The sequence below is a fragment of the Lactuca serriola genome, chromosome 5, assembly GCF_051521515.1.
Source record: "Lactuca serriola cultivar US96UC23 chromosome 5, Lser_US96UC23_V15, whole genome shotgun sequence".
NCBI lineage: Eukaryota > Viridiplantae > Streptophyta > Magnoliopsida > Asterales > Asteraceae > Lactuca > Lactuca serriola.
This window is the reverse complement of record NC_136412.1, coordinates 287,107,176-287,131,989: the sequence shown is the minus strand read 5'-3', so window position 1 is coordinate 287,131,989 and position 24,814 is coordinate 287,107,176. Positions and strand designations below refer to the sequence as shown.

At 36.3% G+C, this 24,814-nt stretch overlaps 2 protein-coding genes across 2 annotated transcripts; one reads left to right on the top strand and one right to left on the bottom strand.

Moving 5' to 3' along the window:
• Positions 1-9,909: 9,909 nt before the first annotated feature.
• On the bottom strand, positions 9,910-12,934 carry SMU2 (RED family protein). The gene is made up of 10 exons (XM_079002811.1): positions 12,710-12,934; positions 12,224-12,364; positions 12,051-12,100; positions 11,838-11,952; positions 11,615-11,753; positions 11,467-11,535; positions 11,259-11,382; positions 10,832-11,169; positions 10,381-10,755; positions 9,910-10,303 (listed from the first exon to the last, which is right to left on the bottom strand). Exons 1-10 carry the CDS (start codon positions 12,760-12,762, stop codon positions 10,022-10,024), a joined length of 1,686 nt encoding a protein of 561 aa, XP_078858937.1. The 5' UTR covers positions 12,763-12,934; the 3' UTR covers positions 9,910-10,021.
• A 1,944-nt stretch (positions 12,935-14,878) lies between these two features.
• LOC145054581 (RING/FYVE/PHD-type zinc finger family protein) lies at positions 14,879-17,762 on the top strand. Its single transcript, XM_079002810.1, has 4 exons — positions 14,879-15,024; positions 15,964-17,050; positions 17,143-17,338; positions 17,415-17,762. Exons 2-4 carry the CDS (start codon positions 16,001-16,003, stop codon positions 17,597-17,599), a joined length of 1,431 nt encoding a protein of 476 aa, XP_078858936.1. The 5' UTR covers positions 14,879-15,024; positions 15,964-16,000; the 3' UTR covers positions 17,600-17,762.
• The last annotated feature ends 7,052 nt before the right edge of the window (positions 17,763-24,814 follow it).

Below are 24,814 nucleotides of genomic sequence, written 5' to 3'. Positions count from 1 at the left end.
TCTTTTAGGGTTTCCTTCATATTTAAACACCATAAACTTCATTTTAGGGTTCATTTATAGCCTCCTTGATCCTCAAACACATAAAAACCCTAACCCTAGCCGCTCCTTGTGATTTTTGAGCTTTTGGTGGTGTTTGGGTGGCTTGAAGAAGAAAGGATCAAATCTGGAGCATAGATCCAGCTTGGAAGCTTCATTTTCATCTGCTAGCAACATATTTGGACCTTTGTGAGTAACAAAGATTCAAGCTTTGTGATTTCTTGTTGCTAGATCTAAGGTTTTATACATGATTATCTATGGTTAGATGAGTTAGAGTGTTGGGACTCCATAAAGTTAGAAACTTTATGGGTCCTGTAAGGTTACACCTTATGATCTGATGAGTCAAACACTTTATATGCTGACCACCAGTGCCAGCGCCTCAAGACCTTATCAGCGTCAGCATGAATATAATGATCTCATGTAATTATTGTATATTAGGCATGTATACATATATGTATAGAATAGATAGCAGATCTGATATCTTAGTGATAAGGATCAGTTCTTATTATAGATTAGATACAATCCTTTTATTAAAGGGATTTACCACAATATTTTTGTATATATTTAAAATTAGGGTGAAACCCTAATGTATGTCTTGGAGACCATCTTTGTGACCTTCATTCACTTGGTGAGAACATCCCTTTCTTGGTGAAAGACATCTTTGTGATTACTCGTGTTCTTTAGTTTTCTGTTCAATCTTTGTTTAGTTAGTTTGTTCTTCATTGATTATACTTGAATTGTATCTGATCGATACAAACCTTCAGCTCCTTATAGTCCCTTGGTGATTATATGTAGTGGATCTGAAGTTTGGATGATGTTTGAGTTCATGCTTGAGTTTTGAAGGCCTTAAATTGAGGTCAAGTATTGCATTGGACATGCAAGACCTTAAAGCATTGATTTTTATGGTCTTTGGGATGTTAGGAACCTTCTACAAAATATGGATTAGTGGCTTAATGGATTAAGGAGTTTGTTCATCAAAATGTAATCCAAACAGGTCTTTATTATTATAGCTTTTAGTGGTTCACAACGTGAGACTATGCTTTTCAAGTCGTGAGGGGCCGTTGCCCCATTGACTGTTGACTTTTGTTGACTGTTTACCGTTGACTTTTTTACCAGTTTAACTTTGTGTCAAACTTGAATGATTCGGGTTGTTGACTAGTATTCTACCATGTTTTGGTGTTAGAAGGTTCATGGGAGCAAGCATTGCAGAAAAGGGGGCACGTCGTAGTGTTTCTAGGTTCTTCGATTCAGGTGAGTTTTTCTCATTGTACCTGTGGGTCGAAGGCACCAATGTCGGCCTACTAGATTTGGTTATGTATCCTTATATTTAGGATTTTGATGTGCTATAGTGATCTATTTGATATAATTACATCCTTATGTGTTCGGATGAAGCAATAGTAGTATGTTGGTTAGAGTGACAATAGGCTAGTTACTTATGGCTATGATTTTCATGGAGATTTGTTGGTAGCAAAGTATTGTGTTATGAGGGGTCTTGTAGGCGGTAGTGAGCTGTTTGATTGGTAGTTGTCTGTACTTCTGTGCCTACTTGATTTTTTTATTGTTTATATGTCGACATATTGTAGCAGTAGGGTTGAGGCAGCAAGTCAATAAACTCAAGGAGCAATTGGGTCGAGGCAGCAGGCCAAAAAACTCGGAGAGCAGTTGGGGACGAGGTAGCAGGCCAACACACCTAGTATGCATTTTGTATATATGTATTTGTTGTGTGGGGTATTTTGGGGAAACTCACTAAGTTTCGTGCTTGCCCAATTGTTAATGTTTTCAGGTATCATCAGTAAACGTGGAAAGGTGAAGGCATGGTTGTACACATTCATCAGCATAAACGTAGATTCGTCATTTACTATAGTACTCTGATTTTCAATATTGTGCTCTGGGAAAAATGGTTTTTCATAACTTGTATTTTGAAAATGAGCAGTTTTACCTTAATTATAAATGAAAATTTTGGTTGTCAAAATGAGACATTACAAGTTGTATGAGAGCCCTGGTTTGAGGGATTTGATTGAACACTCGTGGTTGTGCTATACCTTTTTGAATAATATTCATTTCAAGAAAAGAAAGGAGAAGATGTGATAAGTACAATCAGCCGGAGCTCGAAAAGTGATTTCTAGAAATATTCATACTTACATTATATGTTGTATTTGACTTGTGGTTATATGTGTTATAATATGATGTGCATGTTGTAATTAGGCTAAGGATATACTCAGGTTGCATGCTAGAGTGCATGCATAAGAGAGATGCCTTTTGTTTGTGAAATTTGAGTTGTTAGAGATGATGGATAGTGTATGGGCTAAGGATCCTCAACAATTACATGTTAGAATTTCCTGATCCTTTTGATGTTTTGTTTCTTACTTATGTTAGTTAGCTATTAAGTGAATATGTTAAGTTACATGCTGCAAAGGGTAAATAATCTTAGAATGATTGGTTCAGCCCTATTACACAGCTCTCGTCTGATTCTAACCGTTGTGGGGTTGGGTATTTCAGTCGAAAGTTTATTTAAGTTTTGATGCATGTAATTGCATTCATAAGATAGTTAGTTGGCATTAGTAAAAGTTCTTTCGCAACTGATAGCAGGGTGGGTGTAATTGTTCGTAGTGCCCCTGGAGGAGTGTTATAGTATACTTGTGTGAATGATGGTGTATAAGGAAATTTAATTTGGGAGTTTAGGCGGTTGTGGTGGCTTTTCTAAGCGTGGGTGTGTGTTGATACACTTGGAAGTGGTAGAGTTCCTAGAAAAGCATTCTAGTGTGTGCTCATGCGTGAGAAGAACCCTAAAGGAAGAGAGTCGAGGATGAGTGGTAGCGTATGCCTGGGGTGACATGGAGATATGAGATTGATAGTGGTTTGGTGTAGTCACTTAGAGACTTTGAGGCAATTATTGAGACACGTACATATAGGTGTGGAAGGTAGTAAGGGTCCATACTACTGAAAGCACAGGATCCGTATGGGGATTGGGAAGGGTCAAAAAGGTTGCTAAGGAGCTAGGGGAGGGTAGATAGTGTGGTATAGTGCTAGCGTTAGTTGCCGTTATTTCCGCCGATGTTGGCTTGTCGGCCATGATTTTTCAAAATGAGACTGGTAACCGATTGGGCCTTAGTGTCTGTGGCAGTTTGGTATTGGATAGTGAGGAACTGTGAGAATTAGCTTATTCAGAGGTCTCAGAGACCTTACTCGAAGTAGTACTAGTTTGAGTCGCAAGGACTCAAGAAGGAAATCGATGTGATGATCGACTCGAAGATTACAGCCTGAAGCCTTATATAGGTAACAAAAATCTTGTATGCCGCACATCCTAGGCATCCACACTGCACAGTAGGGGTGACGTGGCTCCTCTGGTTTGTTAACACGTGTCCTCTATTGGGTGCAGCTGCATGGCTAGCTTCGGGCGCAAGCTATGTGTGACGTGCGTGCACATGTGACGTTTTTCATATTTTCAAAATTGCATAACTTCTTCATACGAGCTATGTTTTTGACGTTCTTTATATCCAAGGATAGCTCTCGATGAGATCTACAACTTTCATTAAGACCCTGTCAACAAATTTTGACTTTTTTTCACACAGGCTTATATTAAAACACGTATAAAATGCATAAATTTCTTATCCAGAGTCTGTTTTCTGCCGTCCTTATGTCATTAGGTTCCTATTAACGAGATCTTCAATTCTTATTTAGATTGTTTTGGCTAAAAATCGACTGATCTAAAATTCAATTTCTGAGTTGTATACAGCTATCTTGAATTTTAGAAAAATCATAACTTCCTCTAATAAAGTCAGATTTATACGTTCTCTATATGCATGCTCTCGGTTTAACGACTACTAAGACTTTCGTTTAGATATCTTAGGCTAAAAATTAATTTATCCAAAATTTACTTTTTACGACACGTAGAGTCGGGCTGGTTTAATTGTGAAACTTTAAAGAAGTATAACTTTTTGTGTGAAGTTAGATTTATGCGTTCTACATATCTATAGATATCGTATCGACATTTCCGATGTGTCTATGATAATTATTTTGGATTAAGAGTAATATATCTTTATTTCGTATTTTATAATAATTACAATCTATGGCTATCGTAAAAAATGGGGTGTTACACTTTAACAGTCCAACCCGGTCTAAATATGAATTTTAGTTAGAGCGAGAATTAGCTGTTGAGGCCTTAATGAAAGTTGTAGAGCTCATCGATAGGATTTCGATGATATAAAGAACGTCGAAAACGGATATTCTATGCGAAAGTCATGGTCATTCGAAGATCTGCAAGACTTAACCTGTCATGATGGCATGACACCACCAGGAGGTGCCACATGGCGTGGTCGGCAGCCCCTTCCTCCGAGAGACGCGGAGACGTGGAACGATATGGATGTGACACATGGCGCCACAAAAATACGACATGTGGCGATGTTCTAGAAGCGATGATGCAGAGCAATAAGGCGGCGACATGTGCTAAACAACCAGAGGAACCACGACAGCAAGAGGGTACGACGTGCCTATCAAGAATTCTATAAATTCAACGATTTCTGATAGTTTCATTTTATTTAATTTTTTTGATTTATTTTAGCATATTTCATTCATAATTTAGCTAATCATCATTAATATTTTCCTTTTTGTTATTTTATAACTATTTCAGGTAGTTTCTCATTTTTTTTAGCATAATTGCAAATTTTGAGAAGACTAGTGGAGCGGGGATGTTTAGGACTTATGGTAAGCGATTGGACTTGGTGGACAACAAGGAATTTGGGGCTAGAAGACTACTGGAGATGATGCACAAAGTGGGCTAGTGATGGATGGATCATTGAAGAAAAATTGGGCCTTAAACTTAAATGATTCGGAAGAGTGTTCTGGCTTGCGAATTGATTTCAAGCGATGACACGAGCTATGGGTGATTTGGAGAAGACAAATTGGGATTAAATTGAATAAAAATTGAACAAATATGGGCCACAAATCAATGAGCAGCAAACTGGGCCAGTAGACTAAAGCTATGAGGACCCAAAACTCAAAAGAGCGTAAATCAGAACCACCCGCACACAACCCTGTAGGGGAAATTCTGGAATTTCGTCTTTGTGCTATATGGGGAAAGTTGGTGTGCACTTTTCCACACTTCTACACATCCATAAACTTGACATTTCTCTGGAGATATTAAAGACTTTGAAGGCTCAAACACTTGAAGAACTTCATCTTTTTATCCCTAAATCTTGCTACATGTTTGGTACATTTCACTTTTGTTTTAGTTTCTTGAGTTTAGTCATGTTAGAAAAACTAATCTTGGTTGAATTTGGTGGATTTACTTGAATGCTTGGTTGAATGTTGAAGAACTCCAAGAACTTGCTCTTGAGTCTTTATGAAAGTGTTTTATATTTTAACATCTTCTTGCTACTTGTATGTCTTATTCATGAGTTTAAATGTATATGTAGTTATTAGTCGGATAATTTATTGATTAAGTAACGAATCCTCAAATTAGCAAGCAACAAGTGATTCTTGTGTTAGTTTTCACTTCATAAAATCACAAAAACATTTTCTCCAGCATGGTAGTGGAAGCTATTGGCTCCTCTTGGATTTGGTGACTTTTTGGTTCTTAATGCTAGTTAATTTTCACTAATTACATGCTTAATGGAAATTGTGACTTTAACTAAGGAAATATGTTATGAGCTTCTCTAGCTATTTTAATACCTAAGAAAATTCTATGTAATCTCAAGCTTCTTGGATTATTATAGCCAAGTTAGAGATTTAAGACAAGTAATGCACTTTGGATTCTAATGATGTATTTACCAAGTGTTCACGTGATGAAACTTTAAGTCAACCATCTTTCTCTAATTGATTTTATTTCAAATTCTTGATTTTGTTGAATTGTGTTCTCTAAATCCTAGTTTAATTTAGTTTCCTTAAAACAACCAAAGATTAAAACCCCCATTTTTATTTTTATTTTAGTTTTACAAGTATTTGTATAACAATATTTCCATAGAGTTATTAGTTGAATCAATCTCCGTGGATACATCCCTTTACCACTAAACACTATTTCAGTGTGTTATATTGAGGGTATTTATTTTTGTTGACCTTGACAACCACCATCTTTCTTCCTAATTTGCTCACACCCTCAACTCCCTTTCTCTCTAATTCGATTTTAGTCGATTCCTTTCTCAAAAATTCGACTTTTCTTAGATTTTAGAAGTTTTTAGTGAGACTCTAGACCATCGGAGGGTCCAACAACAAGAAGTGTTCAGTTCAGCGTTCTTCCCGTGTAATTTCCCGGTTTTCGCTAAAATTTATGTAAGTTGAGCTACACTTATTTTATTTCAAGTGATTCCAAGTCATTATACTGATTGATCTACTTACGAGAATGATGTTTAGGCTGGATTTAGTGAGGTGTTTAAAGTGGTATTTCCAAATAGTAGACTTTCTATACTAAACGGACCATACCTCCGATATGATCCTACCTGGTTGTTCCTTACTTGATAGATCTGGATGTAGACAGTAGGATTAATGAGGAATTTAGACTATCATTAGTCGCCATGAATATAAGACTAAGACTCGGTGACATTTGTACCTAGGTCACATCAAAGGAAAAGCTAAAGTGCTAAGGCGAAGTGCTACCCAAATCACAAATCATCAACTTTTAACAAGTGCATAGTTACTTTCGTCTTACATATAAATATAAGGTATTTAGATCATTAAGTGTTATGTGTGCCTATTATCTGTGATTAGTGTTGTAAAACTCGCCGAGTTGGCCGATTACTCGTCCGAGTACTCGCTACTCGGCCCCTTACCGAGGCGAGTCACAAAATCCGAGTACTCCCCGATCAGCCCCTTATTAAAGCATGCATTGTTGTAAAACTCGGTCAACTCGGTGATTAATATGTATAATATACTTAATGATTTATTATTTAACACACACATATGAGATTATCACTACATATATATCTTCAATTTTATATAATTATTCACAAAGCGGGACCATTGTGTGTTTTTCAGTTTTTGTGTTTTCACATGTATCTAATTTTGTTATATATTTCAATCAACTTATGGTTTTAACTTATGATTTTGACGTATATAATTTCCCTAAAAATATTTCTACATGAATTACTGAATCTGAGTACTCTCGTGTACTCCTGAGTACTCGCTACTTAGTAGTCGGTCGAACAGGTACCGAGTATGGAGTTCTACAACCATGTTTGTGATTAAGATCTTATGTGTTAGATGAAACTATATGACCTGATTTTGTTTAACCACATGTGTATTTTCATACTTATAATATATAGGGTAGTGAATGGTAAAGAGGGATGAAAAAATGATGAGAGTCCGTAACTTTTATAGTACTATCGAACTAGTAATGTAGTCACCTAGTAGGGTATTGATGATGACTATAGACTATTCTAGAGAAATTGGGTCAAACATGGATATGCTTGCAACTTGTAGATGTTTATAAGCCATATTTGGGCAAGTTTACAACCTGTAGGTGTTAATCGATCATATATGGGCATGTTTACAGCCTGTAGATGTTAATAAATTGTTTAAGGACAAGTCTACGGCATGTATGCATTAATGAATTGTACGTAGAAAGGTCTACAACCTATAGATGTTACTGAACTATACATGGGTAGGTCCCCGACCTATAGATGTTAAGGAACCACATATGGACAGGACCATAACCTGTAGGTATGAATGAATTATTCATGTAGGTACTTTGTTCACCCTATAGTTGTCTTATTAACATATATTGCTAGGGAATCCTAGAGGCAATATTGGTCACTTAGAGATCCTTTAGGATAGATCCCTTGAGATTATCAGTTTATGATTAGGGAGTAAGAATAACAGGAATGGGTAAATGAGTTTATTATTTGATGTGAATTATATAAATAAAACAAATTAATTATAAGATTGTGGGTTGAAAACCCTATGTACTCACCAGGTTTCCCAACTTGACCCACTCGGTTTCTTTGTATCACAGATAACGGTATGAAGGTATATGATATTTGGATCTGATGAGAGATTCGAGGAAATATAGACCATTAGATGTTGTAAGGCCAGTAGTAACTGTGTTTATTCTTATGTTTCTTGTATCAGTTATGACATCCCAAGTTGTTAATAATCAATGAAAAACATTTATTTAGAAACGCTTTTTATAGGACAAATTTTATAGTTATATATAAACTCTGTTTTAAAACAAACATAAATAAAAAAGTTTTTCTAACTGTGAAAATGAGGAAGTCACATATATGTGTCTGATAAGACCTCGGGTCCTGATGGTTTCACATTCGCCTTCATAAAGAAGCAATGAGATATAATCGGCGGAGACATATATGATTGTAAAATACTTTGAAAGATTGGGGAAAGTTGGCACATGTTATAATTCTTCATTCATCACTTTAATTCCAAAGATAAACGACCCAAACACTTTTGACAATTATCGTATTATAAGCTTAATCGGAAGTTTGTACAAAATGATATCCAAAGTGCTGACGATAAGATTAAAGAATGTTATTTCACTTGTTATTAGGCACGCACAACCAACTTTCATAAAAGACCGAAACATTCTTGATGGGTCATTAATCATCAATTAAGTTATTTCATTGCTAAGGAAAAGCAAAACCAAATCTTTTATATTCAAAGCTGACTTTGAAAAGGCATTTAGTTGTCTTATCTACGAATATCTAGACTTGATAATGATACGAATGGATTTTGGACAAAATGGCAAAACTGGAACTGAGGCTGTCTATCGTTGGCTAAAGTTTTAATAATAGTCAATGGTTGTGCAACTAAAGAGTTTTTCCTAGAAAAGGGAATTCACCAATGTGACCCACTATCATGTTTCCTTTTTATCCGGGTTGTTGAGGGGACTAAACATTTTTATGGAAGAAGCTATTAGTCAACGTGTTTTCAAAGGAACTTTACTACCAAATAAGGGCTCGCCATACTCTTGCACTTATAATATGTAGACGATGTGATTATTCTTGGGTCTTGGTCTATTCCCAACGCCAAGAAATTAATTAGAATTCTACGATGCTTCGAACTATCTTCTAGGCCGAAGATAAACATGTCAAAGAGCAAATTTTTTGGTTTTGGGGTGATCAACATAGAAACCGAATTGATTTCTAGAAGCATACACATTGTTCAGTTGGGAACGCTCACTAAATGTCTAGGAATGCCAGTAGGGGCTGCTATATCTAGAATAACTCAATGGTGCTCTCTCGTAAACAAGTTTCAAACTAAGTTATCCAAGTGAAAAGAATCATATCTTCTTTTCGGTGGGTGCAACACAATGCAAATATATACTTGGAAGTCTTAGAACATGCTTATTCTCATTAAAACAATTTCACCCAGAAGGTAAATGGTTACTCCTATAACATGTCCTTGTACAATCCTTAAGGGTTAGCAGGAGCTAACTTTTAATTTATTATGAGTTCAAACGATGGATTCAATAAGTTCTTACCAACAACCACGTCCACAATACAAACATTAAACTAAAAGCTCATACAAAATGAGCACCTAAGAAAAAAAAAAGGTCATATGCCGATAATAAAGAACCATAAGACTTAATTACCTATAAGGCTCCTACAAAGATCATCAATACCCTTGAAAATCTCAAAACACTTTTTGTTTGGTGGGTTGATGGACATGAACAAAATACCTTGGATTGCATACGACAAGGTTCTTGCCAAAGTCTGAGGATGGGGCCCTAAGCATCGGAAGTTTGAAAGCACAAATTCTTGCACTACTTGGGAAGTGGTGGTGGCTTCTAAATAAAACAAAAAACAGTTGTGGAACAATGTTGTAACTATATACTATGGAGACGGTGGTTTCAAAGGCCAAAAGATAGGGCTCGTGTTTCAGTACCATTGTGAATTTACATTCCATTTTATCAAAACACAGTTTAGATTTTCAGAACCATATATAATATAAGTCAAAGGAGATACAAATTACAAGCATTTAGAAACAATTTAATGCTTAGATACACAGCAGTAGTGCATAACTACCTCTACCAAATCAATTAAACCCTGAGCTTCTTACCAGGATGAGGTGATTCATCACCACCACTGTCATCATCATTTGCATCTCCTCCTTTGTTCATTTTCTTTTTGGCAAGTATCTTATTAATCTTATGAAGCTCATTAGTAATCTTTTGGTCTTTATTCTGCTTTCTTGTCTTTCGTCCATCTTGCATCTTCACACCAAACTGAAATGCAGCTTTTGGCATGGCTTCCTTCTGCTCATTATATGTTGCCCATTCCTCTTCTGTCTCAAAGTCCCACCTATGAAGCCGACCCTTTGCCTGTTTCATACATATTATTACATAATTAACATATTTCATCTCCCATTAACATGTAAAAAAAAAAAAAAAACACTTACTCGACCACCCATATCCATTTTGGATAAATCAGCTTCATCATCACTATCAACAACCTCACGATTATATTCTTGATAACCTGGATAACATTCCGAATAGCTTTCGGATATAAAATTCGGATCTTTCTCACGAGCATCTTTTTCCCTTAATTGTTGAAGCCTTGTATCATCCCGCTTAAACACTGATCCTAAACCTCTATCTTTCTCTTCTTGTGTCATTAAATGTGGGTCCCCTTCTATGGTCAAACCTCCTTGCATATCATATGTTTGACCATCTTGCTGGACATATTGTTCAGGGTACCCCATCTGCTCCACATATTGATACTCCTGCTGCCACTCTCCCTGGTAGCCTTGCACTTGCATAGTATCATACCCATTCTGAAATTTTTGTAAAATGTTAAAACAAGATGAGGGTAAAATAGTAAATAAAAAGTATGTTGCTATTTTGGCTCACTGTTTGTTGCCAGTCTTGAGATGGATCTGAGGGTGGAACAGGGCCATAAGCTGGCTCATCGAAATAGGAAGGTCTCTCTTTTCTTTTAGGAGATTCTTCCATGTCTTCTGACAATGGGCTTTGGCTCATATCTTTACTAGGGACAGAATAGTCAATTCCTTCTCCTACAAAAATATCATCCTCCTCAACACGAGCAACAGTGGGTTCCACCTCCACTTTCTCTATTTCAACGGAGTGATTGCTTCTGGGAGGTGGTGGTGGTGGTGGTGGCAGAAATTCTCTTTCAGGTTTTAAAAATTTCTCAACATCATAATTACCAGAAACAGCCGAGAACTTTCCTGTGTAATCAATAATACATAAACATATGTAATTTGTAACACATGAGTGTGACTAAGTTTATAATTTAGGGTGAAATGTTAATTTATACCTTTCACATCCTTGTCTTTCTTCTTCTTTTTAAGAATCTTCCCAGATGATCCGAGACGAAGGTAAGACATGATTTTACCAATTCGATCAAGAACAGAGCCATCAACACTGACAGTAACCATTTCCTGAAGATAAAATATAATCAATTTGAGAAAAAAAAATTATGACTTTAACATGAAATATAAATTAAAAGAAAATATATAAAGAACCTCTGGCTCTGGGCAATCGGCTTTGCTTCTGTGAACAGTGGTTGGGATATCATGAGAAAACCCACTCTCCTGTCAAACATTAATGTTATAATTTATAAAAAGATAAAACATAAAAATAAAGAAAAAGAAAAAGAATTAAATAAGTTACCATGTCAAAAATGAAAGCCATTCGTCCAGGAAGGAACATCTCATTTGGCTTAAGAGTAGTTTGAGGCTTCACTATCCATTTATACACTGCCTTTGCGTGTCCAGTGCGAAATGACACTGGAAGGTCTTCTTTGGGTTGTCTGTTTATTAATAATACAGGGGCAGATATGTCAAATCATGTTAGAAGTATTCACTTCAAGAGTTCAAGGTCCAAACATGCTTACCTAGGCCTTCCATCACTTGCATCTTCAGTTTCTGGTTTCTTGTCTATTTCACTTCTCACTTTGTTAAGCAAAGCATAGTCCAACCCCTTAACCAAATGTGTGTGTTCAACATCACCTGTGTCGTTTATCTCAAGCACATAAGTATAAATCGATAAAAGGGCGAAAAGAACAGCTAAAAACAATAACAAAAGTGTAATACATCAGAAAATATACCTCCAAGATACTTGCTCTTCTCAATTGATATCCTTTGGGCTTCTGCTGATCTGCATGAGTACACAAGAAACAAGTTAGTATTAGGGTAATTGTTAGTTCTTTGTTGTTATACATGTTGCTGCAGATACTACAGAATAACAGAGAACATAGAGATAGAATTGAGCTGGACTTACAGAAGATCAACATTTCCAGGAGGAGCAACTGCATGAAAAGAACCCAATTCAGAAGCTTCATAATCAGGATTCACATCTTCTCTTCGCTCCTTAGCTCTATCTCGATATTTTGGTAGTTCTGGTTGTTCAACCTTTTCCTCTCTGCACATGTCAATCACTAAGACCAATTAGCATGACATTCAAATGGATTCACCAGTAATATTTATAGAGGCAAACAGAAAATGGAACAAGATGCTCAGAAAGAGAACCAACAGAAATCTAATCGATCACAAACTTCTAATTCCAAACAAAAGATATACTTCGGAAATAGCAAATCATTAACTACATAGACTCGAAGCGCTACATGAATTGACCTAATTATTCCACTTCAATCACAAAACACGGATGACTATCAGCTATTGCATAAGGTATAGTGGTATGGAGATGTTAGTGAAGATGAAAAGGAGGAATACGACATAAATGTGTGCGAACAAGAATGATACATACTTGCGACGAACTACTTTTTCTTTGTGGTTGTTCCGCACCTTGGAGGAACCCATTGGAGAACAAGAAACTCGAGAACAAAATAGATCGTTGTGGCAATTGTATGCCTTTAAATCACGGCCTCTTTTTGTACTTGATTATAACGTGGGTAGGGATTTGGGCGTTTACTCCGGCGTTCTCCTTGAATGGAGAAGAAGGTGAAAATAACGATTCAATATTTTCTTTGGCAAATTACATGAATGGACCCTTCGGTTTGGAGTACTCTTCACTCTTGGTTCTTAAAGTTTGTTTTTATAACTAGGATCTTTATGGTTTGGTTTTCTTTTGAGTTTTGTCCCATCATACACTAATTTATTCTTACTGATTTTTTTAACTATGTTATTATTATTTTGTCAGAAAAAACCAAGGTTCTAAATAACGTAAGACGTGACTTGGCGGCAATGTCAAGCCTCAAGTTTTTCCGAGCCTTGGCGAGTCACAGCGTTTGTAAGGCGTGACTTAAGGCGGCAACTTTCTATATAATTAATATTTTTATATGTATTTTCAACTATTATTGATTTTTATACACATATATGAGTTAAGGCGGTGTTTTGGCAAAGCTTGGCGGCAGGTGCAAGCCTTGGAGTCGTGGCGCGCCATGGCGGAGTTCATATATATAATATTAAGATTTGTATTGATTGTTTCTAAAAGTGAACAAGGTTGTCGGTTACAGTTGTAAGAGGTGAACATGAATGTTGATTGTAACTGTGTTGGTTGTCAGATCTTTAAACGAGGAATGGTGGATGAGACATGAGATCTGTGGGACCCTGCTCTTTAAATAATTATAAAAAAATTATTTGAAAATAATAAAATCAAATATATATATATATATATATATATATATATATATGTGTGTGTGTGTGTGTGTGTTAGGACATAATGTGCAACAAAAAAAGTTTGAAGGAGCGTCCAAGTAAAAAAAGAGTTATTAGCCAAAAACAAAGATTACTCCAAATCATAAAGACTATTCACGTAATTATTTTATTTTATTTTATTTTTGTTAAAACAACCATGTTAAGAAGATCTTTAAATTTGAAAAAAAAAATAACGGTTTTTTTATCTAATATTTTTCATTCAAATTTCTAGTTTTACTTTTTTTTTTTTTTTTTTTACTTATTATCATATATATTTCCAAGTTACAATAAAGTGAATTTTGCAAAAAAAAAAAAAGTCACTAAATTTGCATATTATAGGGTTTTACTAGGTAATCTAAACAGATATATTTCAACTTATTGCAATTTGTTAATTTTACTTCTATTTTTTTTTTCCATTAATGTTGGTTGGTGTTTTTTAGGGGTGTTTGTTTGAATGGATTGGATTGGTCCATCGATCCGATCCAAACAAGTGAATCCAAATTAATTTTGGTTTTCAAATCACAGATCCAAATAGTCCAAACTATATGAAAATTCAATCTGAACCAACTAAACTATAATTTGATTGGATGGATTTTTACTATTTAGTTTTCAAAATTCATAAAAATTTGAAAAGAATATATAATTTAAACATTAACAAGCTTGAATTTTAAAGCTTAAATCCAAAAATTATTCATTTTATGTCATCTTAATATACCACAATAAAAAAATAAAAGAAATGGTTAATTTATGAATTAAAATTTATATTAACTAAGGCTTTTTAGCTTTTTATTTGAGGCATGACTTCTAATTTACTTGACAATGATAATATCTTTATAACTAGCTAAAGATATATCAAAAAGCAAAATGTATAAATAAATAAATAACAATTGTTATGCAGTTTTGATTAGACTATTCACTTTTCATTTTTATAACTAAAATCAATTTGAAATTCAAAATAATAATTTAATTTTTGTCATAACCAATTTAAAAATCCAAATACGTGAACCATATAATTCAATTTACATTGTTCAATTGAACAATTTAGTTTTACCTAAATAACGAACATCAATATATTTATTTTTCTGTTGACATAACATGTCACTTCAGCGTCATAAAAAGAAAAGGAAAAAATGGTTAGAAATAAAATTTGAAGTTAAAGGTGTCTCAGGTTTTAGAGGGGTCGTCCATGCAAAAAACAAAAAAAAGAATATAGTCGAGGGGCAATTTATGTAAACTTGCATCAAATAAATGTTGCAACGATCGGCGTACAATCTGTTTTGATGATAAAATTGGGGCGGAAGAGGAAACGTCAGAGCGACTGCAAACAAACGTATCACGAACACCTAAGATACAAGTCATCATCCGCTCACGGGCTTTCCACAAACCAACAAGCAAAATCCATTAATTGCCGCAAACTGATTTAAGGTAATTTCCGATCATCTCTGAATATCGATTCCTCTTTAAAAGATCAGGTCTTTAAAGCTAATATTTGGGTATCTTTCGGGGTTAATAAAACCCTTGATAGATTAGAATTCCTCGCCGAATTTCTCGACAAACGGTATCACCAATATTTGGATTTCTTCTATTGTTTCCTTAACTATGCGAATTATGCTTTTCATCTTATCTATGCTTGGTTTTTGAATTATTGCAAAATTTGATGTCCACTACACCTTTAGAGTTTTGATTCGTATTTTTTCCAATCGAGAAAGACAACTTTTGATTGAAAACAAGTAATTAACTCTGTGAATGAAATCAAGCTCCAATTACACCAGTCGGATGTGTATCAGTGTTGGCGGATGCCTTTTCCACTCTTTGTTTCCAGTCGAGAAAGACATAACATATGAATATATTAGGCATGTGCCTTACCTGAATTAATGTGTTTGTGTGTTCTTTGCGATGAATGTTCGTAATAACCTGCCCTTGTTTGTCGTTCCTGCCTTTGTTTGTCATGGATATGCTTATGTTAGGGTGGATGCCCCAGTGTCTTTTCTGAACCCTAAATCCTAAATTTCTAATCAATGACTCAAGTTCCCAATGATGTTGAGAATTTTATAGTTCTAAACCTTAATGATTACTTCAATCTGTATTTTCTTCTTCACACTATGCCATATCTCTATGTTCTTAAACTTGGTTTTTAATTTTAGAATATAAACTTGTTTCTCTAAATGATGTCGGTTACATTTGTGCATCAATAGTCTGATCTTCATCTTTGAATGTCATAGGTTACATGTTTTTTTGTATAACAACATGAATCAGCATAAGAGTTATGATATCTTTTACATTTTTACATAGTTGTTAGCATTCTTACTTCCATATTGGAATTTTCTTGAGATACTTGTATCTGATTTCTTATTCATGATGCAGTTTGATTTATCAAGAGTTGGTTACATGTAGCAATATCATGGCTACAATTGAACAAAAAGTTCCACGTTCTTCATATCCAACTGCTGACATGGACAACAAAAATCCCTTCATCGACAACTATGCTGATTCCATGTGGGCTGTTCCAAAAGACCAAACTACCCTCCATCAGCCCACAAGGTCCATAAAACAAGACCACACTTACGACCTCTCTCTCGACTCTGAAGATTTCATCGATGAAGATTACTATGAATCCGGTGATGAATATCACAAATCCATTCACCAAACTACCCCTGAAGTAAACTTAAAAAACGTCCTAACTGGAATAGTAGCAATTGTCACTGGTCGAAACAAAGACACAACCGAAAACATTCCCAATTCGGATGTTTCATTCATGGGTTCCGAAACAAACGGAGACACTTACATTCACCCATCCGTTTACATTCCGAGTGCCCCACCTCTCTTAGAACCAACCGGAATCAACTATTCCGCTTACAAAGAAGTCTTGGAATCCGAACCACCGGAATGGCTTCGCGACAGCTCAGCTTCCTTATGCATGCAATGCAACGCCCCCTTCACAGCCCTCACACGTGGCAGACACCATTGTCGATTCTGTGGTGGCATATTCTGTAGAGCATGTTCAAAGGGAAGATGCTTATTACCTGTTAAATTCAGAGAGAGAAATCCCCAAAGAGTATGTGACACGTGTTATGACATGCTGGATCCTTTACAAGGCGTGTTGATTAATACAATCAGCAATGCGGTCCAGGTGGCGAAACATGATGTCATGGATTGGACTTGTACACGTGGATGGTTGAATCTTCCGGTTGGGGTTTCCATGGAACATGAGATTTATAAGTCTTCAAGTACTTTGAGGAGTTACTGTAATGCTGCAAGGGTAAATCCGGAAAGATCTATTCCTGCTGCAGTTATGAAGGGTGCTAAAGGTCTTGCTATTTTAACTGTTGCTAAAGTTGGAGTGTTGGTTACTTACAAGATTGGTACTGGTTTGGTTTTGGCTCGAAGGTCAGATGGTTCATGGTCTGCACCTTCTGCTATTGTTTCAGCAGGCCTAGGGTGGGGCCCACAGGTATAAATAATAATATAAATATATATATAACTAACTATGATTTGATACAAATATCCAAAGTGGGATTTATTTATTTATTTTTGTTTATGTAGGTTGGGGGTGAACTTATGGACTTTATAATTGTGCTTCATGATTTTAAAGCTGTGAAAACGTTCTGTTCTCGAATGCATTTTTCTCTTGGAGCTGGTTGTAGTGCTGCAGCGGGACCCGTTGGGAGGGTTTTGGAAGCTGATGTGAGAGCTGGTGATAGAGGATCTGGAATGTGCTATACTTATAGTTGTAGCAAAGGTATTTAGTTTTATTATTTCATTGTGTTATTTTATATAAATGTGGAGTTTGATTGAGAAGTGATATGATGATTTAGGTGCATTTGTTGGAGTGTCATTGGAAGGGAATGTTGTTGCAACAAGGATGGATGCTAATCTACAGTTTTATGGGGATCCGTATTTGACAACGAGTGATATACTTCTTGGAACTGTGGAGAGGCCAAAGGCTGCTGAACCATTGTATGCTGCTCTTGAAGATCTTTACTCTAAACTTCAGTGTTGATGTTGGGCCTTGTTAATGATCTATATGTACATATTTGATATTTCTGGTGTATAAAATCTCTTCCTCCCAAAGATCCAAACATAGTTGAAACTTGAAACTACTTGTTACAACTTGACATTTTATGATTTAAGGAAATACATGCTTGCAAGTTGCAGTTATGTCATGTTTATTTGTGAACCTGGAGATTTACGGAGTGCTAATTTCAAATGTGGTTTGTGGTGGAAGCATTGGTTTGATTAGTAACTTGTGGGTTTAAAACATGTCATTTTGCGATGCTTGTCATTGGTGTTGTATTGGTTAAAAACTCCATCTTTTGGAGACTCTTATTGCTTACGTTACCCCAATGTGTTTCTTGCATTGTGTACTTGGAATTCAAGTGTTTACATTGCAAGTTATTTCTTTGTTCAAGTTTGGTTTCTCAAAGACTGAGAGATTGTCAGGCTTGTTATCAATCTATTTTTAATGGCTTCACCTAGTTTTGTAGGCAACACTCATATAAGTTGTGTATTTGTTTTTTAAGAACTTTCGTATAAGTTGTCTTTTTATAGTTGGTTGAAAACCCATGATCATACCAAATCATTGACCAATTGGCTTAGATGAAAGATTAATCGGGATTAAGACAAATGTCACTCTCAGTTCTTAACACTTCAATACCCAAGAAATATTTCAGATCACCTAAGTCCTTGATTAAGATTTGTGACTTAAGGAAAATTTTAACATCATGTAATTCAACTTCATTATTACCAGTTAAAATAATATCATCCATATATACAAGAAGCACAACAAAAGTATTTTGAGAATCTTTAACAAATAAGGAATAATCATTTATATTTTGTTTAAACCCCAAACTGGTAAGAGAAGAGCACTACTTCTCATTCCACTTTCTTGGGGTCTATTTAAGACCATAAAGAGACTTTAATAACCTACAAACTCTGATATCATCATTTGAATGATATCCTTCAGGTTGACTCATATATACACATTCAGACAAATTTCCATATAAAAAAACATTGTTAATATCCAGTTGATAAAGGGGCCAAGAATTATAAACAACTAATGAAATAACAATATGAACTGTTACTATTTTGGCTATAGGAGAAAAAGTCTCCTCATAATCTATACCTTCCCTTTGATTATAGCCTTTAGCCACAAGCCTGACTTTATATCTTTTTATATCACCATTGGATTTATATATGATTTTATAAATCCAATGACATCTTATTGCTTTTCTTACTTTTGGAAGGTTAGTAATTTCCCAGGTATTGTTCCTATAGAGGGCTTCCATTTCCTCATTCATGGCTTTGATCCAATTTGGATCTAAAGTTGCATCACTATAGATTTTTGGTTCAACAGTTTTAATAAGACTAGAAATAAAACAAAAAGTATCATTATTAAGAGTTAAATAGTTTACAGTCCTTTCAATTCCATATTTATGCTTACACTCTACAACATAATCACTAAATCTAACTGGCATGTGAACATTACGTCCAGATCTAATGACCCTAGTTGACAAACTATCAGAAGGATTATAATTAATTGAATCATTTTCCTCAATCAGTGTAGAAGAACTTGGAAACATCTCATCAGAAAGAGGCACATATGCCTCACCAGTTCGGTTACTGACATTAGAGGGACAAGTGTCATTCCAGGTCATGGTCTACATTAGCACCATCCACCTGATGGTCACTTCTCAAGTTTTCTAACCTAGTGTTATCTAGAATAATACTAGAATCTAATGATTCATCATAGGAAAACATGTCATTTGAATTCACGGTGACAACTGATTTATCAGTCAAAGATGAAGATTTAAGCTTGAAAGGAAACACTAACTCATAAAATTTTACATCCCTAAAAACAAAAATAAAATTGGAATCAAGACTAAGAACTTTATAACCTTTTTTATTAAAAGAATAACCAAGAAAAATGCATTTATCAGCTTTTTTAGAAAATTTATCAGAATTATTCAACTTAGTGGCAAAACACAAACATCCAAAAACTCTAAGTTTATCAAAAACATGTGTACTTGATTGGTATGCCAGACTAAACATTAAAGACCTAGCAACATTTAAAATATGTCTGTGTTTCCTCTCCATAACTCCATTCTGTTGTGGAGTATGAACACAAGATGTTTGATGTAAAATTCCTTTTGACTCAATCAATTGTCTCATTCTATTGTTTAAAAATTCAGTACCATTATCAGATCTAACAACCTTGATTTTAACACAAAATTGATTGAGTAAAATATTAAAGAAAATAAGAGCACGATCATAAACTTCATCTTTAGACTTTTACAGATAAAACCAAGTTGCCCTAGTAAATTCACCCACAACAGTAAAAAAATATCTAAATCCTTCTGTAGTTGTCACTCTATAGGGGCCCAAGACATCTAAATGGACTAACTCACCAAGTTTAGAAGTAGTATGTTGACTAATATGAAAGGTTTCTGTAGTTTGTTTAGCTTTATGACAAATATCACATGGTGGAAGAGTTTCATTTCCAATTTTAAGTTTGTTTTTTAAGGAACTCAAGGCTTGATTAGAAGGATGACCAAGTCTATTGTGCCAAGTTAGTTTAGACACACAACAAACAGAAGAAGAAATAAAAGAACTAGATAGATTACCTGAAGGTACATTATTTATGTAATAGAGACCTCCAAACTCTCTACCATTCCCCACCATCATCTTTGACTGTAAATCCTGGATTTTGTAGTTATGTTCATTAAAAACAACCTCACAATTACTATCTTTGCAAACTTTATGAACAGATAACAAATTAACATTGAAATCAGGAACAGAAAAATACATCAAATAGAGTTAAGGAATTAGACAAATTTATATTACCAATTTTTTCAATTTTAGCTGATGTACCATTAGGATGACTGACAAGTAGATCTAACTTAGACACATCTATAGTGTCATGAAGTAGTGACTCAGAAGCAATCATATGTTGATTAGCTCCTGAGTCAACTATCCATTTTTGACAATTGACAGAATCATTAAAAGCTTTAAACAAACAAGTACATGCCATATTTGCACTAACAGAAGCTTCCTCATTGACTTGCTTATCACCAATAAGTTGTAAAAATTTGATATATTGATCCTTAGTAAGTGGATGAAACTCAGAGTCCCAAATAGAATCGGAAAAATTATTAGTACTAACACTTCCAGAAGAAGTGGTAGTTGAGTTTGTAGAAAAGTTTTTAACAAAATTATTCTGATTATTAGGTTCATTTATTGACCTAAAATCCTTAGGATATCCAATTATCTTGTAACATTTTTCTATGGTATGGCCTTTAACACCACAGTTCTTACATTGAACAATTTGACTCTTATTCTTATTAGTATTAGGTCTATTATTAAACCGGCTATTAAAAGCAGAGGACTAAGATGTAGTTATAGACTGAGATGACTGGAGAGAAGTCAAAGAACCATTTCTTTGAAGTGATTCTTCTCTTGACACAATAGAGAAGGTAATGTTCACATTAGGTAAAGGATCCGTTAATAAAATATGACTTTTGACTTGACTATATGAATCATCAAGTCCAGACAAAAACTACATAAGCTTCATGAGATTAGAGTGATCCTTCAATTTAATAGAAGCATCACAGGTACATTCAGTTAAACTAGTAAGACCATCAAACTCTTTCCATAAGGAATCAAGTTTATTGAAGTAATCTGACAGAGAAATACCATTTTGTTTAAGAGAATTAATCTGTTGATGAATATTAAAAACAACAGAACCATCAGACTTATTGTAGGTTTCAAAAAGATTTTCCCAAATATCCTCTCCAACTTCAGAATAAGCTTGACTCTGATAAATAGAGTCAAAAATAGAAGATAACAACGAAGAACAAACAACAACATTAGCCTTGTCCCATTTAGTTTTCTTTGACTCATCAACACTACTCTTTTTAGAAGAACCATCAACAAATCCTAATTTATTTCTTGCCTTAAGAGCCCTAGAAATGGAACTTCTCCATTATCTCAAATTTTCATTACCAGTTAACTTGGTTGCAATAATATAAGTAACAACATTATCAGAAGGGTGAATGTAGAGAGGATCATCAAAATTAATCTGATCATCCTTCCCACTTCCACCAGGTGGATCAGTAGAACCACCCGCCATAAGAAGAAAATGGAATCAATCAAGAATAACTAAAAACAATCAAGAAACTTGCCCCTGTACTGATCTTATGTCCAGATGGTCACCACGTATGTTGGGGCCCAAGACAATCAGCATAGAGGAAATACATAAAACAATGTAATAGTATGAAAACAACAAACAGTGTACACAACACACCAGGATCTCCCAGAACAGATATATAAAAAGATAAAGGAACAAGAAGATCCTCACAAAGTGTAACGACCCAAAAATCACGACTAAAAATTTCTTTTAAAACATTACTAAACCATGTTTATAAAAACGTATCATAAGTCATAACATAATTTTCGAGTATTAAATTCAAAACATAATCTCATTATCAGAGTAAAACATTCCCCAGGCTAACTGACTATGGTGTGTGCATTGCAACCTCTCCGAGCTCCTCTTTTGAAAACTGAGTACCTGAAGCCAAAACTAGAAACCGTAAGCACGAAGCTTAGTGAGCTCCCCCAAACTACCACATACCATACAACATATAAAGCACATACTGGGCCTTGCCCACTACATCAGACCCAAATCCGGAAACTGCATCGGGCCGAAGCCCGGACTAACTGGGACCATGCCCCCTGCATCAGACCGAAGTCCGGAAACTGCATCGGGCCGAAGCCCGGACTAACTGGGACCATGTCCATTGCATCGGACCGAAGTCCGGAAACTGCATCGGGCCGAAGCCCGGACTAACTGGGACCTTGCCCCCTGCATCGGACCGAAATCCGGAAACTGACTAGGACCTTGTCCCCTGCATCGGACCGAAGTCCGGACTAACTGCATCGGACAGAAGTCCGGAACTAACTGAACAAAAGCATAACATAAACATATCAACTAACATGAACACACATATACTACATACTACATCGGGCCGTGACCCGGAACACATAACACATAAATCCTGTCTGAGCCACGAAGGCATCAAACATACTAACTACTGCATCGGACCGAAGTCCGGAAACTACTGCTAATTAAACGGGCCGGAATTGTGGCCTTAGACCCGTTCCTACTGGAAGAAAACTCACCAGCACTGCTGGAGTTTTTGCTGATACCCTTCTGACTGCTATCAGACACTCTCGAACTGCAGCTCCAAAAACTCCCCGATCTACTAATACCAAATATAACACTCAGTCTAACTGTCCTCCGAAAGTCAACTAAGTCCACTCTGGTCAAAGTCAAAGTCCTGGTCAAAGTCAACCTTCCAAGTCAACCCTACTCGTCGAGTCTGCCTACTGACTCGCCGAGTCCAAACGCTCAGAATCCTTTCATTCGCGACTTGACTCGCCGAGTCAGCCCCTGACTCGCCGAGTCTACCGATTTCCGAGTCCTGTCCTGACCAACTCACTGAGTCCCCACTCAACTCACTGATCCGAGTCTTAACTCGAAGGGTTTGGGGTTTCGTGACTTGACCCGCCGAGTCCAAGAACAGACTCGCCGAGTCCAAGGCAATCTTCAACAGACTCGCCGAGTTGTTTATCCAACTCGTCGAGTTCGTCTCCATCTTCATACTACTCGTCGAGTCTACTCGAAGGACTCGCCGAGTCTATTCAGTCCTTCATATATTCATAGGCTTTTGAGTCATGCATGGACTCCAAACTGTAGATCCACTCTTCTAAAGTCTATTCCTTACGTAAAGTGGCAAACTTTACGTGTAGCTAAGGAGATCTAGGCTCAAAACACTATAAACTAGGGTTTAAGACAAAGGGGCTTCACAATCAAACCCAAAGACTGATGCTTTATGATTCTCTAGGCCAAGATACACTTAGATCTGAAGTAGCAACTTTAGATCTGGGCTTCTAACTCGAAATGGTTCTTAAACTTGCCCTAAAAAGCCCCAAATCCCATGATAAAGGTTGATCTATATGCAAAAGAGTGAAGGTAGCGACTCATTACCTTCAAATGCTCTAGAAAATCCCACAAACTATGGATCTACTGCCAATCCTTGAATCCCCAATGGTTGCCTTCTTCCTTCTTCCTTCAAATCACCCAAAATGGCAAGAAAGCTTGAATGAGCAACAATGGAGGCTTAGGGTTTCGGGTTCTGGACTATAGGGGCCGCAAATGAGCCCTAAGGAAGAGAATAAGATGCTTAAATAGGGTACCAAGTGCCGGAATTAGGGTTTCCCAACCCAGACCAGACTCGCCGAGTCCACTTGCCGACTCGCTGAGTCGGTCACTTACTTTACACCCGGATCCCGCTCTGACTCGCCGAGTTCCTCCCTGGACTCGACGAGTCAACCCTCTTTAACTTAGGGTTTTTCCTTTCCTTTCTTGACCTTTCTGATTTCGGGTGTTACAACTCTCCCCCACTTAAACTAAACTTCGTCCTCGAAGTTCTCTATGGTCAACTGACCTGCAATCCGCCTCAACACCCTGCCTGGTGACTTTAACCCTTTTGTCCATCACTCCAGCCACTCACAGTGCTGGTCACTACTGTTGGTACATACTGGATTCTTCTCTTTTCCATAATTTCCTAACGTTACTTCCTCCGACTGAAAATTATGTTACCCCTCATCCGCCTACCGGATGCACTGAGACCACCCTGGTCCAACTAATCTGCCGATATCTGAGTTACCGGACTCCCGCCGGTCCCTACACCCCATCGCAACCTACTAGTTGCTTCCAACGACTTCTGAAGATACTTCGATTATATATAACTGTTCTGTCCACTCTGCCGCTCATACTGAAACGATGCTGCTGGAACCAACTTGCTTATCTCCCATCTGATTACTCAACTCCTACTAACTCGAGCCTTCCATCCTGAAAGGAAAGCTACCTGCCTAGCTATCCTTACAGATCACTTATACTTGGCAGAAGGCTCAACTGATCCTGCTGAGAGGGACTTGCCATTTCCAAATCAACCAACTATACCGTCAGCACTTGCATTCCAACACACATACTAATACTGACCATCACACTGCAACTATCCGAAACACTGAACTGCCTGAAACACTGAACTGCCTGAAACACTGAACTGCTTGAAACACTGAACTGACTGAAACACTAAACTGCCTGAAACACTGAACTGCCTGAAACACTGAACTGCCAAATGGCTGCTTCCCAAAT